Genomic DNA, 15,646 nt, shown 5'->3' on the forward strand with positions numbered 1-15,646 from the left:
CCCACCCTGACACCACACACACACACACACACACACACACACACACACCCACTCTGACCCTTAACTAGGGGCTGACTCCGCGGACAAGCTCGCGCCGCTCCCCCTCCGGCCACCAAGCGGCGCGCGAGGACGCTCTGGAAGTCTGTCCCGGGACTGCGCACGCGTTCGTGTTCTGCGTTACTCTTCCCCTCACTTCCGTTGAATTTTGCAGCGCCGTTTGTCCCACACGGCTACCCGTACGGATCCGAATCTAGCCCGGGAACTAAGAGTTAGGGAAGCGCGATCCGTGAGTTCACCGATTCCAGACGTCCTCGAGACCGGCAAGATGTGCTCCCTGGGATTGTTCCCTCCGCCGCCGCCTAGGGGTCAAGTCACCCTATACGAGCACAATAACGAGTTGGCGACAGGCAATAGCTATGAGAGTCCGCCTCCCGACTTCCGGGGCCAGGTGGCCGGAGCGAGGAGGGAGGGGACCGACAGGCATGGGGGCGGGGCCCGGCAAAATGCGGGACCTGAGGCCCCACAGCCGGGCGGGGGTTGCGGTCCTCCGCCTGGCCATGGAAGCAGCCTGGCCCAGACTTGAGACTAGAAGGGTTGGAGTGTATTTTAGGGTTGGGATTGGAGGGTGAGGGATGTTGAGCTGTGGGGCGGCCCTAGAGGGAATGGAGAGAATGAGGGAGAATTCAAGGGATATGAGGGTGTAGGAGAACTATTGAAAAGTTGAGGACAGTATCTGGGAGAGCTGGGAAGGCACAACCTGGAGTGTTTTTTTACCACGGAGTTCCTGGGAAAGAAAAGGGAGAGAAACAACTATTTATTGAGTGTTTGCTATGTAAGAAAGAGACTAAATCATGTGTGCCTCACACATGTTATAAGATCTAATAGTCACAGCAACTGTATGAACTATGCCGGTTTTACAGATAAGGGAGTTAAGCTCTGTTTCACTTTCCCACAAGGATTAGGTTTGTGGGATGGGAAACAGGTCTCCGGAGCCTCTTACTCCTAGCCCAGCTGCGGTTTGGAGATGGCAAGGAGTTCAACAGAGATCTGGGGAAGAGACTGATTCATTGTCACACCTCTCACTTCTGGCCTGTAGTGGATCAATCTTCCTGTCCTGAACCTGACGAAGGATCCCCTGAAGACCCCTGGGAGGCTGGACCATGGCACAAGAACTGCCTTCATCCATCACCGGGAGCAAGTGTGGAAGAGATGCATCAACATATGGTGAGACGTGGCAAAGGGTCTCCTGGACCATGGTCTGCAGATCCTGGAGAAGCTGGGGTCACCTTCCCCCTGCCTTGGGCTCCCAGGCTCTGTCTAGCTCAGTCCTGTATATCATTCATTATAACAAATTATCAGTCCTTATTGGAAAACCTAAGTTGACAGAAGTTCATTTCAACTCCAGTGATTTGCCTTGCTTTCTGGTTTAAGTGAGCCTACTCCCTACCCCCTTTTCGTGTCTTTAGCACTTTCTGAGCCTTTATCTGAAGCTCAGCAAGGTTAGGGATAATGTTGCAGTGAATAATCTCATATTTAGGTCATTCATTTAGCACGTTTAGGAGTGGAGCTGTACTGCCTGGATTCCATTCCTGGCTGTGTCACTCTATAACCTCTATAACTGTGTGATCTTGGGAAAGTTACTTAATCACTTGGTCCCTCACTTTCCCCATCTGTAAAACGGGACTGATTTTACAAGGTTGTAGTGATGATGAAATGAATTAATGGATATAAAGCACTCAGAACAGTGCCTGGCACATATTAAGACCTTCAAGGGTTAGTTATTATCACTGTCATGTGTAGGATAAATTCCTACAAATCTAGTAGGAGGCTTCAAAGGGTATGTCCATTTGTAATTTTGTGAGCTGTTGCCAAATAGTCCTCCATTGAAATTCTACATATTTACAGTCCCACACATGCTACCAGATTTAGGTATTTGTTGTCATAATACCATTTAATTTGTTATCATAGTACCATTTAATTTGGACATCTTTGTGTGAGTGAAGTTAAACAGCCATTTATTGTTTGATAAGTTATTCAGCCCCAGGCTCTTTCCCACTGCCTACCTCTTCAGGCGCTGGTTCTCTGCCTCTTCTGTCCCACCTCTTTCTGATGTCCCTGAAGGGAGGGGTGGTTTCCTGGGCTGGACTCAAACGTTCAGACCTGGGTGTTCCCTTGTCTGCCAGGTACCCTCACTTGGCTCTTCTTCAAGCTTTCACTCACTCAGTATGTTCAAAGCCAGTCTCTTCATTTTTCTTTCCAAACCTGCTTCTACCTTGTGTTGTTCGTCTCAAGGAATGGCCTTACTACTCATTTGGGAGCAGGTGGCTTGAGTGTAGGTTCTGAGGCAGACAGGTTGAATCCTGATGCTGCTACTTCCTACTGAGGTCATATTGATAATATCAACCTCTTCATGCCTCTCTTCTCTGATCTAAAAATGCGGTTGTTAACAATAGCTATTTTGTAGAGTTGTGATAGCGGCTGGTTTAGATAATACATGCAAAGCTTCTGGGCCGGCCTTGGCAAACCATGGGCAGTATTAGCTTCTGTAATTATTATGTAGGCATTTCCCTTGGTGTTACTCTTACTAATGTCTAGTTAGCCCTCAAATTCTGTTCATTCTACTTTTTTTTTTTTAAAGATTTTATTTATTTATTTATTTGACAGAGAGAGAGATCACAAGTAGACAGAGAGGAGGGCAGAGAGAGAGAGAGAGAGGGAAGCAGACTCCCTGCCGAGTAGAGAGCCCAATGCAGGACTCGATCCCAGGACCCTGAGATCATGACCTGAGCCGAAGGCAGCGGCTTAACCCACTGAGCCACCAGGTGCCCCGTTCATTCTACTTCTTCAGCCTCTCAAATCTGTCTGCTTTCTCCAGCCCTGTTGGTTCAGGGCACTTTGGCCTTTTCCCCAGATTCCTGAAGTAGCCTCTTAACCTGTCTTCTCCTCTCCATTTTTGTGCTCCTCTAATTTGTAGCCAGACTGATCTTTCTAAAATGCCAATGTGTGTGGGGGGTGGGGGGGCACACCTGGGTGGCTCAGCTGGTTGAGTGTCCAACTCTGGGTTTCTGCTCAGGTCGTGAGATGGAGTCCGCTTCAGGCTCTGTGGTCAGTGGAGAGTCTGCTTGAAGGTTTTCTCTTTCTGTCCCTCCCCCAACTGACAACGCACATGCCCGGGCTTGCTTGCTTCTCTCGCTCTCTTTCTCCCTCAAATAAATAAATATTTAAAATACTGGTGTGGTCAGTTTATTCCTCTGCTTAAAATCATTCCATGGTGGGGCACCTGGCTAGCTCAATCAGTACAGCATGACGGTTGATCTCAGGGTCGTGAGTTTGAACCCATGTTGGGTATAGAGATTACTTGGGAAAAAAAAAAAAAATCTTCCAATGGCTTTCCATTCATGGTCTTAGGGAAGGCCTTCATCTCCTGACCTGCTCACCAAGCCCTGAAAGATCTCTGAGGCTAGTTGCCTTGTTGGTAAAATGAGCAGAATGCCATTCAGATTCGTGTGATAAGTAAATGAAAGGATAGTAAATAAAGTGCATGGCACATACTTGGCACTCATTAAATGTGAGTGCTTCTTTTTTTTTAATTTTTTTTTTATTTTTAAAGATTTTTATTTATTTATTTGACAGAGAGAGATCACGAGTAGGCAGAGAGAGAGAGGGAAACAGGCTCCCTGCTGAGCAGAGAGCCCGATGCGAGGCTCGATCCCAGGACCCGGGGATCATGACCTGAGTTGAAGGCAGAGGCTTAACCCACTGAGCCACCCAGGCGCCCCCCCCCCTTTTTTTAAGACTTTTGTTATGTTGTATTATTTTAAGTAGGCTTCACACCCAGCATGGAGCCCATTTAAGGGGCTTGAACTCATGACCCTGAGATCAAGACCTGAACTGAAATCAAGAGTCAGGTAGTTAACAGGCTGAACCACCCAGGCACCCCAAAGATTTTATTCACTTATTTTTTTTTTAAGGATTTTATTTATTAATTTATTTTTCAGAGAGAGAGAGGAAGAGAGAGCACAGGCAGAGTGGCAGGCAGAGGCAGAGGGAGAAGCAGGCTTCCCGCTGAGCAAGGAGCCCGTTGTGGGTCTCGATTCCAGGATGCTGGGATCATGACTCAAGCCAAAGGCAGCTGCTTAATTGACTGAGCCACCCAGGCGTCCCTGAAGATTTTATTTTTAAGTGATCTCTACACCCTGTGGGGCCTGAACTCAGAACCCAGAGGTTAAGAGTCACACACTCCACCAACTGAGCCAGCCAGGCACCCCTGAGTGCTCTTATTTTTAGTAAGTTACTGAATGAGTATAACTTGTAGAGGGAGACCAAAGGGGTCAGAGTAATCTGACTCCCAGCTTCCTCTCCTCAGGCGTGATATGGGCCTTTCTGGGGTGCTGAATGAAATTGCGAACTCAGAGGAGGAAGGTAAATACTTTTCCCTCCTGACTTCTCTGGTTTTATGGTTGGCATCTCCTCTCATATTCTTCCCAATCCATCCCAATACCTCTTGGCCCAGTCCCCTTCCCTTTAGCATTCTTTTTCCTGTCCCGGTTGTCTATTCTGGTGCCGTCGTCTTTTCTCCTCTCTGCCTATGTCACATATCCTGAGTGGGTGTCCCAAGTATGGGTTGGGTGGAAGACCCTGGGGAATGCTTGTCCTTTCCTTGCTCATTCCTTATCCAAGGGTGCCCAGTGACAGCCCTGTGAATGGTTTAATCAGAGCTGCTTCCTCAACCCCACAGTGTTTGAGTGGGTGAAGACGGCGTCCAGCTGGGCCCTGGCACTCTGTCGATGGGCCTCCTCCCTCCATGGGTCCCTGTTCCCCCATCTGTCGGTAAGTCGGGCTTCTTCCCCTGGCCCTCTGGCTGCTGCTCCCCTATTCCTGCCCTCTTCCACTTTCCATCCCTTAAGTTCAGGGTGGGGTGGGAAGAAAGACTGCAGAGGGTGGGAATAGTCCAGCTCTCCTGTGGGAAGTTGAGGGAATAAGCTTCTTTTGTCCCAGAGCATCCTCTGTCCACTTTGTTCTCATAGCTCAGGAGTGAAGATCTGATTGCTGAATTTGCCCAAGTCACAAACTGGTGAGTGTACAATCTCTGAGGCTTTTGTGGGAAAGAAATCCTGAACCTTGGAACTTCTCAGTGGGAGAGGGAAGTCAAGCCACATACCCCTTCCACCCCTTTCCTATTACCCACATTCTTATCCCCCGTCCCCCCCAAAAAAGGTGAAAAATAGTAATGTCCTCACGTGAAAGGGAATCTGAGCCTCTGGGCTGGGGGATGGGTTCAGGCCCCTCATGCTCTCTCTGGCCCAGGTCCAGCTGCTGCTTGCGGGTCTTTGCCTGGCACCCCCACACCAACAAGTTCGCAGTGGCCCTGCTAGATGACTCGATCCGTGTGTATAATGCCAGCAGGTACGTGGACTCCTACTGGGTGGGCTCCAACTCTTCGGTCTCCGTAAGCCAGTCTCCTTCTCCAACTTGGTTCCAGGGCTCCTGTAGGTTCCTGGGCCTGAACTCTCTAATGTTTCCTGTTTCCAGATCTAATCTTTAGCTTATCCTTCTGTCCCATGATACCCCTGTGCTCTGGGTGGTCAGCTTCCTTTTCTTGCCTTTCCCTCCTCAACTGAACTCTGGTTCCCTGAGCTGTAGTGTTCCTGCTTTGATTCAGTCCCGTAACTTTCACCACAGCACTACAGTCCCGTCCCTGAAGCACCGGCTGCAGCGAAACGTGGCGGCCCTGGCCTGGAAGCCCCTTAGTGCCTCTGTCCTGGCTGTGGCCTGCCAGACCTGCATTCTCATCTGGACCCTGGACCCCACCTCTCTGTCTACCCGGTGAGTCCTAGCAGCCTCTGTCTTCCCTTGGCCGGAGGCTTGTGCCCATATTAGCAGTGAGGGGTGGTGAGGAGGTCTGGAAGTTCTTTATCTTCAAAGCACTTTCCAGGGCGGTGGGAGAAGCAGACCTACAGTCAATGTTGAGCTGCTGAGAATGCTGGACTCTAGAGAAAGGGGCAGAACTAGGAGCTTCTGGAATTGTGGGGAGTGTATATATATATATGTATATATATATATATATATATATATATATATATATATGATCATGGAGTAGAAAGACTGCTTTTTCCAGAGGACTGTCAGATGTAGGTTTAAAGGCAGTAGGGGTGGGAATTTATATAGGCATAGGTTGAAATCAAGGAAATTGGAAAAAGAATCCTCATGAAAACTAAGTAAATATTAAATCAGAAACTGGTCCTTTGGGGCGCCTGGGTGGCTCAGTGGGTTAAAGCCTCTGCCTTCAGCTCAGGTCATGATCCCAGGGTCCTGGGATCGAGCCCCGCATCGGGCTCTCTGCTCAGCAGGGAGCCTGCTTCCTCCTCTCTCTCTGCCTGCCTCTCTGCCTATTTGTAATCTCTGTCTGTCAAATAAATAAATAAAATCTTTAAAAAAAAAAAAAAAAGAAACTGGTCCTTTACTATTTATTATTATTATTATTATTTTTTTTTTTAAAGATTTTATTTATTTACTTGAGAGAGAGAGACAGTGAGAGAGAGCACGAGCGAGGAGAAGGTCAGAGAGCGAAGCAGACTCCCCGCGGAGCTGGGAGCCTGATGCGGGACTCGATCCCGGGACTCCAGGATCACGCCCTGAGCCGAAGGCAGTCGTCCAACCAACTGAGCCACCCAGGCGTCCCTACTATTTATTATTTTTAAAGATTTTATTTATTTATTTGACAGAGTGAGAGAGATCACAAGTAGGCAGAGAGGCAGGCAGAGAGAGAGGGGGAAGCAGGCTCTCTGCTGAGCAGAGAGCCCGATGCGGGGCTCGATCCCAGGACCCTGGGACCATGACCTGAGCTGAAGGCAGAATCTTAACCCACTGAGCCACCCAGGCACCCCTGGTCCTTTATTTTTATTTTATTTTACTTTTCAAAGATTTTATCCATTGGGAGAGACAGCAAGAGAGGGAATACAAGCAGTGGGAGAAGCAGGCTCTTCACTGAAAAGGGAGTCCGATGTGGGGCTCGATCCAAGGACCCCAGGACCATGACCCAAGCTGAAGGCAGACGCTCAATGACTTAGCCACCCAGGCACCCCAGAAACTGGTCCTTTAAATTATGAGTAAAGAAGAAAACCTTATGGCCAGCCTTATTAGGGTAAAAGAGAAAATCAGAGTATAGTATTTTTTTTTTTTTTAAAGATTTTATTTATTTATTTGACAGAGAGAGAGATCACAAGTAGGCAGAGAGTCAGGCAGAGATAGAAGGGGAAGCAGGCTCCCTGCTGAGCAGAGAGCCCGATGCGGGGCTCGATCCCAGGACACTGGGATCATGACCTGAGCCGAAGGCAGCGGCTTAATCCACTGAGCCACCCAGGCGCCCCCAGAGTATAGTATTTTTAAGAATGGCAAGGAATATGGAAGATATGGAAGAAATTAGAAGAATTATTACAAAATATCATGTATAAGTTAGACCATCACATTGAAAATCTAAAGGAAAATTTTTTTTAAGGATTTTATTTATTTTAGAGAATGAGACAGAGAGAGAAAGTGCAAAAGAGTGGGGAGGGTCCGAGGGAGAAGGAGACTCCCCGCCGAGCAGGGAGCCTGTTGTGGGACTCAGTCCCGGGCTTCAGGATCATGACCTGAGCCGAAGGCAGTTTACCACCAACTGAGCCACCCAGGTGCCCTAAAGTAAATATTTGATTCTCTACCAAAATTTGTAACCAGAGTGGATTATGTAAGAAATTAAAACAGATGAGCTCTGTCATTAAAAAAAAAAAAATAAAATGCCATGCATACATGGTTTTATGGAAGTTCTATCTGATTTAAAAGAAAAGATAACCTCCATGTTGTATGTATGTGTTTTTTATTTTTTAAGATTTTATTAATTTTTGTGTCAGAGAGAGCACAAGAAGAGGGAGTAGAGGGAGAAGAAGGCTCCCTTCTGAGCAGGGAGCCCAATGCGGGAATTGATCCCAGGACCCTGGGATCGTGACCTGAGCCAAAGGCAGACTCTTAACTGACCGAGCTACCCAGGCATCTCTGTTTGTTTGTTTTTGACGTAGGCTCCATGCCCAGCCCATAGTGGGGCTTGAACTCATGACCCCTGAGATTATAGTCACATGCTCTACTGACTGACTGATCCAGGCTCCCCTCCACGTTATTTGAATTAGACCAGATCACAGGAGAATTTAGAAATTTTTAGAAATCAGGCTCCTGATTTTTTTTTTCTTTTAATAAACTTTATATTGGCATAATTTTAGATTTTTAGAATAGCTGCAAAGATAGTACAGAGAGTTTTGAATATCCATCACCCAGTTTCACCATTTTTTTTTTAGATTTTTAAAAATATATTCACTTGAGAGAGCGTGAACGAGAGAGAGCGAGCATGCAGGCACATGAACCCAGGGGCAGAGGGAGAGGGAAAAGCAGACTCCCACTGAGCCCAGAGCCCGATGCAGGACTCAATCCCAGGATCCTGGGGTCATGACCTGAGCTGAAGGCAGACACTTAACCAGCTGAGCCACCTAGGCACCCCTGTTTCACCCACTGTTAACTTCTTATGTTACCATGTGACAGTTGTCAACACTAAGAAACTGATGTTTATACGTTCTTAACTAAACTCAGACTTTCTTCAGATTTCACCAGTTTTTCTTTTCTTTTTTTTTTTTTTAAAGATTTTATTTATTTATTTGGCAGAGATCACAAGTAGGCAGAGAGGCAAGCGGAGAGAGAGGGGAGGAAGCAGGCTCCCTGCGGAGCAGAGAGCTCTATGGGGGTTTGATCCCAGGACCCTGGGATCATGACCTGAGCCGAAGGCAGAGGCTTTAACCCACTGAGCCACCCAGGCGCCTCATTCACCAGTTTTTCCATTGATGTCCTCCTCCTGTCCCAGAATGCATCCCGGTTTATTTTTTTAAAGCTCAACCCTAAAACCTAAACCTGGCAATAAGTAGTATCAGAAAGACAGTATTTTATTTTTAAATATTTGATTTATTTATTTGACAGAGAGAGAGAACACAAGCAGGGGGAGCAGCAGAGGGAGAGGGGAAAGCAGACTCCCCGCTGAGCAGGGAACCTGATGCGTGGCTCAGTCTTGGGACCCTGGCATCATGATCTGAGCCTAAGGCAGAGGCTTAACCACACTGAGCCACCTAGGTACCCCTATTTTTATTTATATTTCTAAAAGATTTTGGTTATTTGTTTGACAGACACAGCGAGAGAGGTAACACAGGCAGGGGGAGTGGGAGAGGGAGAAGCAGGCCTCCCGCTGAGCAGGGACCCCCCCCCCCCGACACAGGGCTGGATCCCAGGACCCTGGGATCATGACCCTAGAGGAAGGCAGATGCTTAATGACTGAGCTACCTAGGTGCTCCCTTTTTATTTTATTTATTTATTTACTATTTAAAGATTTTATTTATTTATTTGACAGAGAGAGAGATCACAAGTAGGCAGGCAGAGAGGAGGAAGCAGGCTCCCCGTGGAGCAGAGAGCCTGATGCAGGGCTCGATCCCAGGACCCCAGGATCACGACCTGAGATGAAGGCAGAGGCTTAACCCACTGAGCCACCTAGGTGCCCCTTTATTTTATTTTTTTTAATTTGTTTATTTATTTATTTGACAGAGAGATCACAAGTAGGCCGAGGGGCAGGCAGAGAGGGAGGAGGGAACCCTGCTGAGCAGAGAGCCTGATGCGGGGCTTGATCCCAGAACTCTGAGATCATGACCTAAGCTGAAGGCAGAGGTTTAACCCACTGAGCCACCCAGGCACCCTCCTCTTTTTATTTTTATTTAAGATTTTATTTTTTTAGTGGCACCTGGGTGGCTCAGTGGGTTAAAGCCTCTGCCTTTGACTCAGCCGTGATTCCAGGGTTCAGGGATCCAGCCCCACATCGGGCTCTCTGCTCAGCAGGGAGCCTGCTTCCTTCTCTCTCTCTCTCTCTCTCTCTCTGCCTGCTTCTCTGCCTTCTTGTGATTTGTATCTGTCAAATAAATAAATAAAATCTTAAAAAAAAAAGATTTTTTTTTTTAAGTAATCTTGTGTTCAATACGGGACTTGAACTCACAACCCCAAGATCAAGCATTGCATGATCTACCTACTGAGCCAGCCTTTATCACTGGTTTTTTATTTTTTATTTTTTTGCCATTATCACTGTTATTAATCAACATTATTTTTGGAGAGTCTAGTGAGTGCAGTCAGACAAGAAAAAAGGTGAAGTCTTGAAAACAAAGGGAAAATTATTCTTCTTTGAAGATATGATTTCATATCTAGATAAAACAAGTGACCGCTAAGAAAACCTATTTGATCTAATTAAATGTAGTAAGGTGACTAGATCCAGGAAACCAAAAGTGTAATAGTTTCCTTTTATACCTATAGTCATCACTGAGAAATTGAAATGGAAAAAATATTCTGCTTACAATGTGTGCAGTTACCAAAATCACTGGGAATGAATCGTTAAATTTATTTAACCTACTAGACATTTGGAGGAAGTTGTGGAAGAACATTAAGCAAGAGCTGACTAAATGGAGAGACACACTATGCCTGGACAGGAAGGTGTATCATCCTAGAAATGTCCAATTAAGTGGACTTGGAACCAGAATTTTGCTGCGTTTTGTTTTTCTGAACTGGGCAAAATGATAATCAGAGTTTTTATTAAAGAGTAAATGTGGAACAATTGCCAAGAGAATTTTGAATAGGAAGAATATAAAGGGGAGATTTGCCCTACCAAGTATTAAATATCTTAGGAAGTTACAGTAATGCAAAATAATTGGCATGAGGATAGACAAACAGATCAGCATAGCTGTGTAACATTCAGGAACAAATCTAAGAATATATGAGAATTTAATATATGAGAAATGTGGCTTTTCATTGCAATGAAGTTTAGATTTTTTTTTTTTTTTAAAGATTTTATTTATCTATTTGACAGAGAGAAATCACAAGTAGGCTGAGAGGCAGGCAGCGAGAGAGAGAGGGAAGCAGGCTCCCTGCTGAGCAGAGAGCCCGATGCGGGACTCGATCCCAGGACCCTTGGATCATGACCTGAGCCGAAGGCAGTGGCTTAATCCACTGAGCCACCCAGGTGCCCCAAGTTTAGATTTTTTAAAAAAATTTTAGTAGTGTTGGGATAATTGGCCATCCATTTAGGAAATAATAAAGGTTGGGATAATTGGCTGTCCATTTAGGAAATAATTAAGGTAGTCCTTGCTTCACACTTTTTCTATACAAATAAATTCCAAGCAGACAAAAGAACTAAAGGTAAAAATAAAAGGACTAGAAGAAAATACAGAATTTTTTTTTTTTTTTTAAATACATAATATTGGAGTGCCTGGGTGGCTCAGTTGAGTAAGAAGCTGCCTTCAGCTCAGGTCATGATCCTAAAGTCCTGGGATCGGGCCCCTTGTTGGGCTTCCTGCTTGCTGGAGAACCTGCTTCTCCCTCTGCCTGCTGCTCCCCCTGCTTGTGTTCTCACTCTTGTTCTAGCTCAAATAAATAAATAAATTCTTAACCCCCCCCAAAAAAAATACATAATAATTTTTAGTCATTCAGAATGCTATTATTAAAATTTTAATGGTTCTTTTTATTACTTAAAAAAATTTTTTTTAAAGATTTTATTTATTTGACAAAGAAGGATCACAGGTAGGCAGAGAGGCAGGCAGAGAGAGAGAGAAGCAGGTTCCCCACTGAGCAAAGAGCCCAATATGGGGCTCGATCCCAGGACCCGGAGACCATGACCCAAGCCGAAGGCAGTGGCTCAGTGGGTTGAGCCACCCAGGTGCCCCAAAATGCTTGATAATATCCAGTACTAGCAGGACCAGGAAAGTGGGTGCTTTTTTTCTTGGTGAGAAGACTGTATTGTGATACAAACTTGTCAGAAAATAATTTGTTGTTGGCATATTTATGTTTTTAAAAGTGCAAGCCTACGGACGCCTGGGTGGCTTAGTTGGCCAAGCATCTGCTTTAGGCTTGGGGCCGTGATCCCAGTGTCCTGGAATGGAGTCCTGCATTGGGTTCCCTGCAAGGAGCCTGCTTCTCCCTCTGTCTGCTGCTCCCCCTTCTCATGCATGTGTTCTCTCTCACAAATAAATAAAATCTTTAAAGGAATAAAAGTGCAAGCCTTTTATACCCCCAAGTTCTGAACACATAGTAACACGAATACATAAGGATATAGAGTATTTCCTGCAGCATTGTTTGAAACAATAAAACATTACAAATAGCTGAAATGTCCATCTGTGGAGGCACGACTGAATTAGTTCTGGTTAATCAGTTCAGGGGCGTGGAGACAGGGCAGCCACTGAAAACAATGAGCTGGATCTCTGTGAACGGACCTCAAAAGAGAACTATGATTTATTGTCAAGTTCAAGAAAAAGTTGTAGATCAGCAGTCTGAGCTCCTGTTGGCACTAGAGGTACTTACTGTTTGGTGGAAAAGGAAGAGGATGGCCTTCATTCAGGCAGTGGCATGTACCTGGCAGGCCAAGGATGTGGCCCTGGGGGTACAGCACTGACGGAGACATGGGTGCTGTCAGAAGTTCCCAACCTTGTGGTGGACGACGATCCCCATGCTGCATCTTTGTGACAAGTAGAAAACCATGCAGAGGGAGAGCGAGTAATTCGGACAGGGAAATAGAAAGATAGGGTTTGCAGCACAGGGTGAGTTCTGCAGAAAAGCAGATAACTCTGGAAAAGAGATTGGAACCCTGAGATAACATCACAGAGGGTCCCAGGCCCCAGGCTGGATGGTCCTTCGGGGAGAGGGCTCTGGTCTGGGGCAGAGTGGGACTGCTCCCTGGCTTGGCACCATCTAGCCTTGCTGTTCGGAAGTGTGTGTCTCCTTGAGGCCTACAGTGAAAGCTTCCTCCCTTGTACTCATTTTCATCTATGGACCTAATGGTGGTGATTGTGCCCTTTCTTCCTTTTTTTAACCCCCTCCTTAACTTCCATGACCCTTACTCATTTCCCCTAACCTGGATTTGAGGGGTCATCGAGATATGGAAGTTTTGTGAGGAGGTAAGGAAACAGAGACATGGGGGTGTTCTTGCTGCCTTCTGACTTTATACCCTGTTTCCCACCTGCAGACCTTCCTCAGGTTGTGCCCAAGTGCTGTCTCACCCTGGGCACACACCTGTCACCAGCTTGGCCTGGGCGCCCAGTGGGGGACGGCTGCTCTCAGCATCACCCGTGGATGCTGCTATTCTGGTGAGTTGGTCCCCACCCCTCTTGCGGTCATCTCAGCCCCTCCTCAGACTTGAGGCAAGAGCATTCTTTACCTGGGGGTGGAAGATACCCTGTGGGGTGGAGAGAACTAATTGTCCATTTAGTGTTAGTGTTAAACTTACTCAGGGAAGGAGCAGTACCATTCAGATTCCTCAGATGTAAAATCCTGCTTGCTGTCAACTGTACATGTAAACCTATAACCTCCTTTTTTAACAGTCCCTCTCCTGCTTCATCTCCTTTTTGTGTCTTTGTACTGTAAAGGCAGCCTGTGTGACAGGATGGGGATGTTGCAGCTTCCTCTCTCACTCCCGACCCCTTTGTCCTAGGTATGGGATGTCTCAACAGAGACCTGTGTTCCCCTTCCCTGGTTTCGGGGAGGTGGGGTTACCAATCTGCTCTGGTCCCCAGATGGCAGCAAAGTCCTGGCTACCACTCCTTCAGCTGTCTTTCGGTGAGTGGGAGGAGGGCAGAGGGAGGGGGAGGGCAAGGCTGACCTAGAGAAAGGCACTTGGCTCCTGGACCTTCAGCAGACAGAACCTTCTGTTCCGTTCCCATTCTCTGACCTGGCACCGGGACTGGCAAAGGGAGGGAAGTCCAGGTTTTGGAACCTAGAGGTCCTGAGTTGTGACCCGCCTCTCTCCGGCATAGGGTCTGGGAGGCCCAGATGTGGACTTGCGAGAGGTGGCCTACTCTATCGGGGCGGTGTCAGGTGAGAGGAGACCGTGACTCAGCTGGGGAGGCGGGTCCCAGGTGCCCCAAGCGTGTCTCCCCACATCCTCTGCTTTTCTTCCTGCATTCCCCTGCTGACCAGTGGTCCCCTGCCTTTTGCTCCCTGACCCCAGACTGGCTGCTGGAGCCCAGATGGAAACCGGCTGCTGTTCACTGTATTGGGGGAACCACTCATTTACTCCTTATCATTCCCAGAACGTTGCGGTGAGTCAGGGGAAGCAGCTCAGGAGGCAGAAATCTGGGGTAGTCAGAGGGAGGCAGGAACCCTCCAGAATAGGCTACTGTGAAGGATAAAGGGAAGATTGAGAGGTGTTGATGCTTACAATGGATGTGAGGTAGAGGACCAGTGAGAGGCCCGCTTCCTGTACTTCAGAGCCTCTGCCCTTCTTGCAGGGGAGGGAAAGGGGCACGTTGGAGGTGCCAAGTCAGCCACCATTGTGGCTGATCTGTCTGAGACAACAGTACAGACACCAGATGGAGAGGAAAGGTGAGCTGAATGGCTGGGGCTGGGGGGGGCGGGATTTGGGGGGAGCGGGTAAGGAGTGAAAAGGTGGGAGGGACCATGCTGAGGCTTCCCAGCTAACTCTTCTGACTTGTAGACTTGGGGGAGAGGCTCACTCCATGGTCTGGGACCCCAGTGGGGAGCGTCTAGCTGTGCTCATGAAAGGTAAGAGTTGGGAAAGGACTTTGCTCAGGCCACAGCCCTCTTCCCATTCATGGAGGGTTTCCGTGTCCTGGCTACAGTTCTCTGCCTTGCCTTGGGATTCTGCTTCCAGGGTGCCTTCCTATCCCATCCATTTCTCATAGGAAATCCACGGGTCCAGGATGGTAAACCAGTCATCCTCCTTTTTCGCACTCGAAACAGCCCCGTGTTTGAGCTGCTTCCTTGGTAAGTGCCACATTGGCCATCTGGTCCGAACTCCCTACTAGCCAGCCCACATCTTACTTCACTTGCCGTCTCCATTTGCCTGCTCACCTTCTCCCCCTAGTGGCATTATCCAGGGGGAGCCAGGGGCCCAGGCGCAGCTCATCACTTTCCATCCTTCCTTCAACAAAGGGGCTCTGCTCAGTGTGGTGAGTAGGCCGGGCTGCTGGGCTTTTGGGGAGCAGGGTGGAGGAACTGAGCTCTGTGGCTGCTGCGTGGCCCTGCCATGTGGTCTTTGGGCCTAGGCTCTGGCTGTGATTGATTTTTCTTTCCTTCTCTGCAGTGCTGGTCCACCGGCCGAATTGCCCACATCCCTCTGTACTTTGTTAATGCCCAGTTTCCACGTTTTAGCCCGGTGCTTGGCCGAACCCAGGAGCCCCCAGCTGGGGGTGGAGGCTCTACTCATGATTTGCCCCTCTTTACTGAGACATCCCCAACCTCTGCCCCGTGGGACCCTCTCCCAGGGCCACCGCCTACCCAGTCCCACTCTCCTCACTCCCACTTCTAATAATAAAAAGTCTCTTTTGTTGTCTTCCACTCCGTTATAAGACCTTTTCTCCAGGGAGTTGCACTAGTGTCTAGTGAAGAAAAAAAAGGCATGGACTTTGGGTTAAGATAGGGCTGTGTTACTTTTTATGAATTTGGGCAACTTATCTGACCCTAGGAACTGGGTGGTTTTCAGGTGATGTTGGAAAGCAAAGCTGAGAAAATACCTACCACAGGCTTTGGCATATAATGGACATTTCACTTTCCCCAAGTTTCAGCAAGTTCCCAGAATGGTGCAGGACAA

At 47.6% G+C, this 15,646-nt stretch overlaps 1 protein-coding gene across 3 annotated transcripts; it reads left to right on the forward strand.

The window, feature by feature from the left end:
- The first annotated feature begins 183 nt into the window (after positions 1-183).
- Positions 184-15,393, forward strand: AAAS (aladin WD repeat nucleoporin). Of its 3 annotated transcripts, none has more exons than XM_044229107.1 (16): positions 184-286; positions 1,097-1,224; positions 4,367-4,422; positions 4,739-4,830; positions 5,028-5,074; positions 5,308-5,406; positions 5,683-5,826; positions 13,064-13,184; positions 13,529-13,653; positions 13,851-13,911; positions 14,045-14,135; positions 14,325-14,418; positions 14,531-14,598; positions 14,739-14,820; positions 14,921-15,005; positions 15,140-15,393. In XM_044229107.1, exons 3-16 carry the CDS (start codon positions 4,374-4,376, stop codon positions 15,362-15,364), a joined length of 1,383 nt encoding a protein of 460 aa, XP_044085042.1. In that variant the 5' UTR covers positions 184-286; positions 1,097-1,224; positions 4,367-4,373; the 3' UTR covers positions 15,365-15,393. The 3 variants fall into 3 exon arrangements, with proteins under 3 accessions (XP_044085042.1, XP_044085040.1, XP_044085041.1); XM_044229105.1 differs by having other exon boundaries at positions 188-448; XM_044229106.1 differs by lacking the exon at positions 184-286 and adding an exon at positions 464-593.
- The last annotated feature ends 253 nt before the right edge of the window (positions 15,394-15,646 follow it).

Source organism: Neovison vison, chromosome 12, assembly GCF_020171115.1.
Source record: "Neovison vison isolate M4711 chromosome 12, ASM_NN_V1, whole genome shotgun sequence".
NCBI lineage: Eukaryota > Metazoa > Chordata > Mammalia > Carnivora > Mustelidae > Neogale > Neogale vison.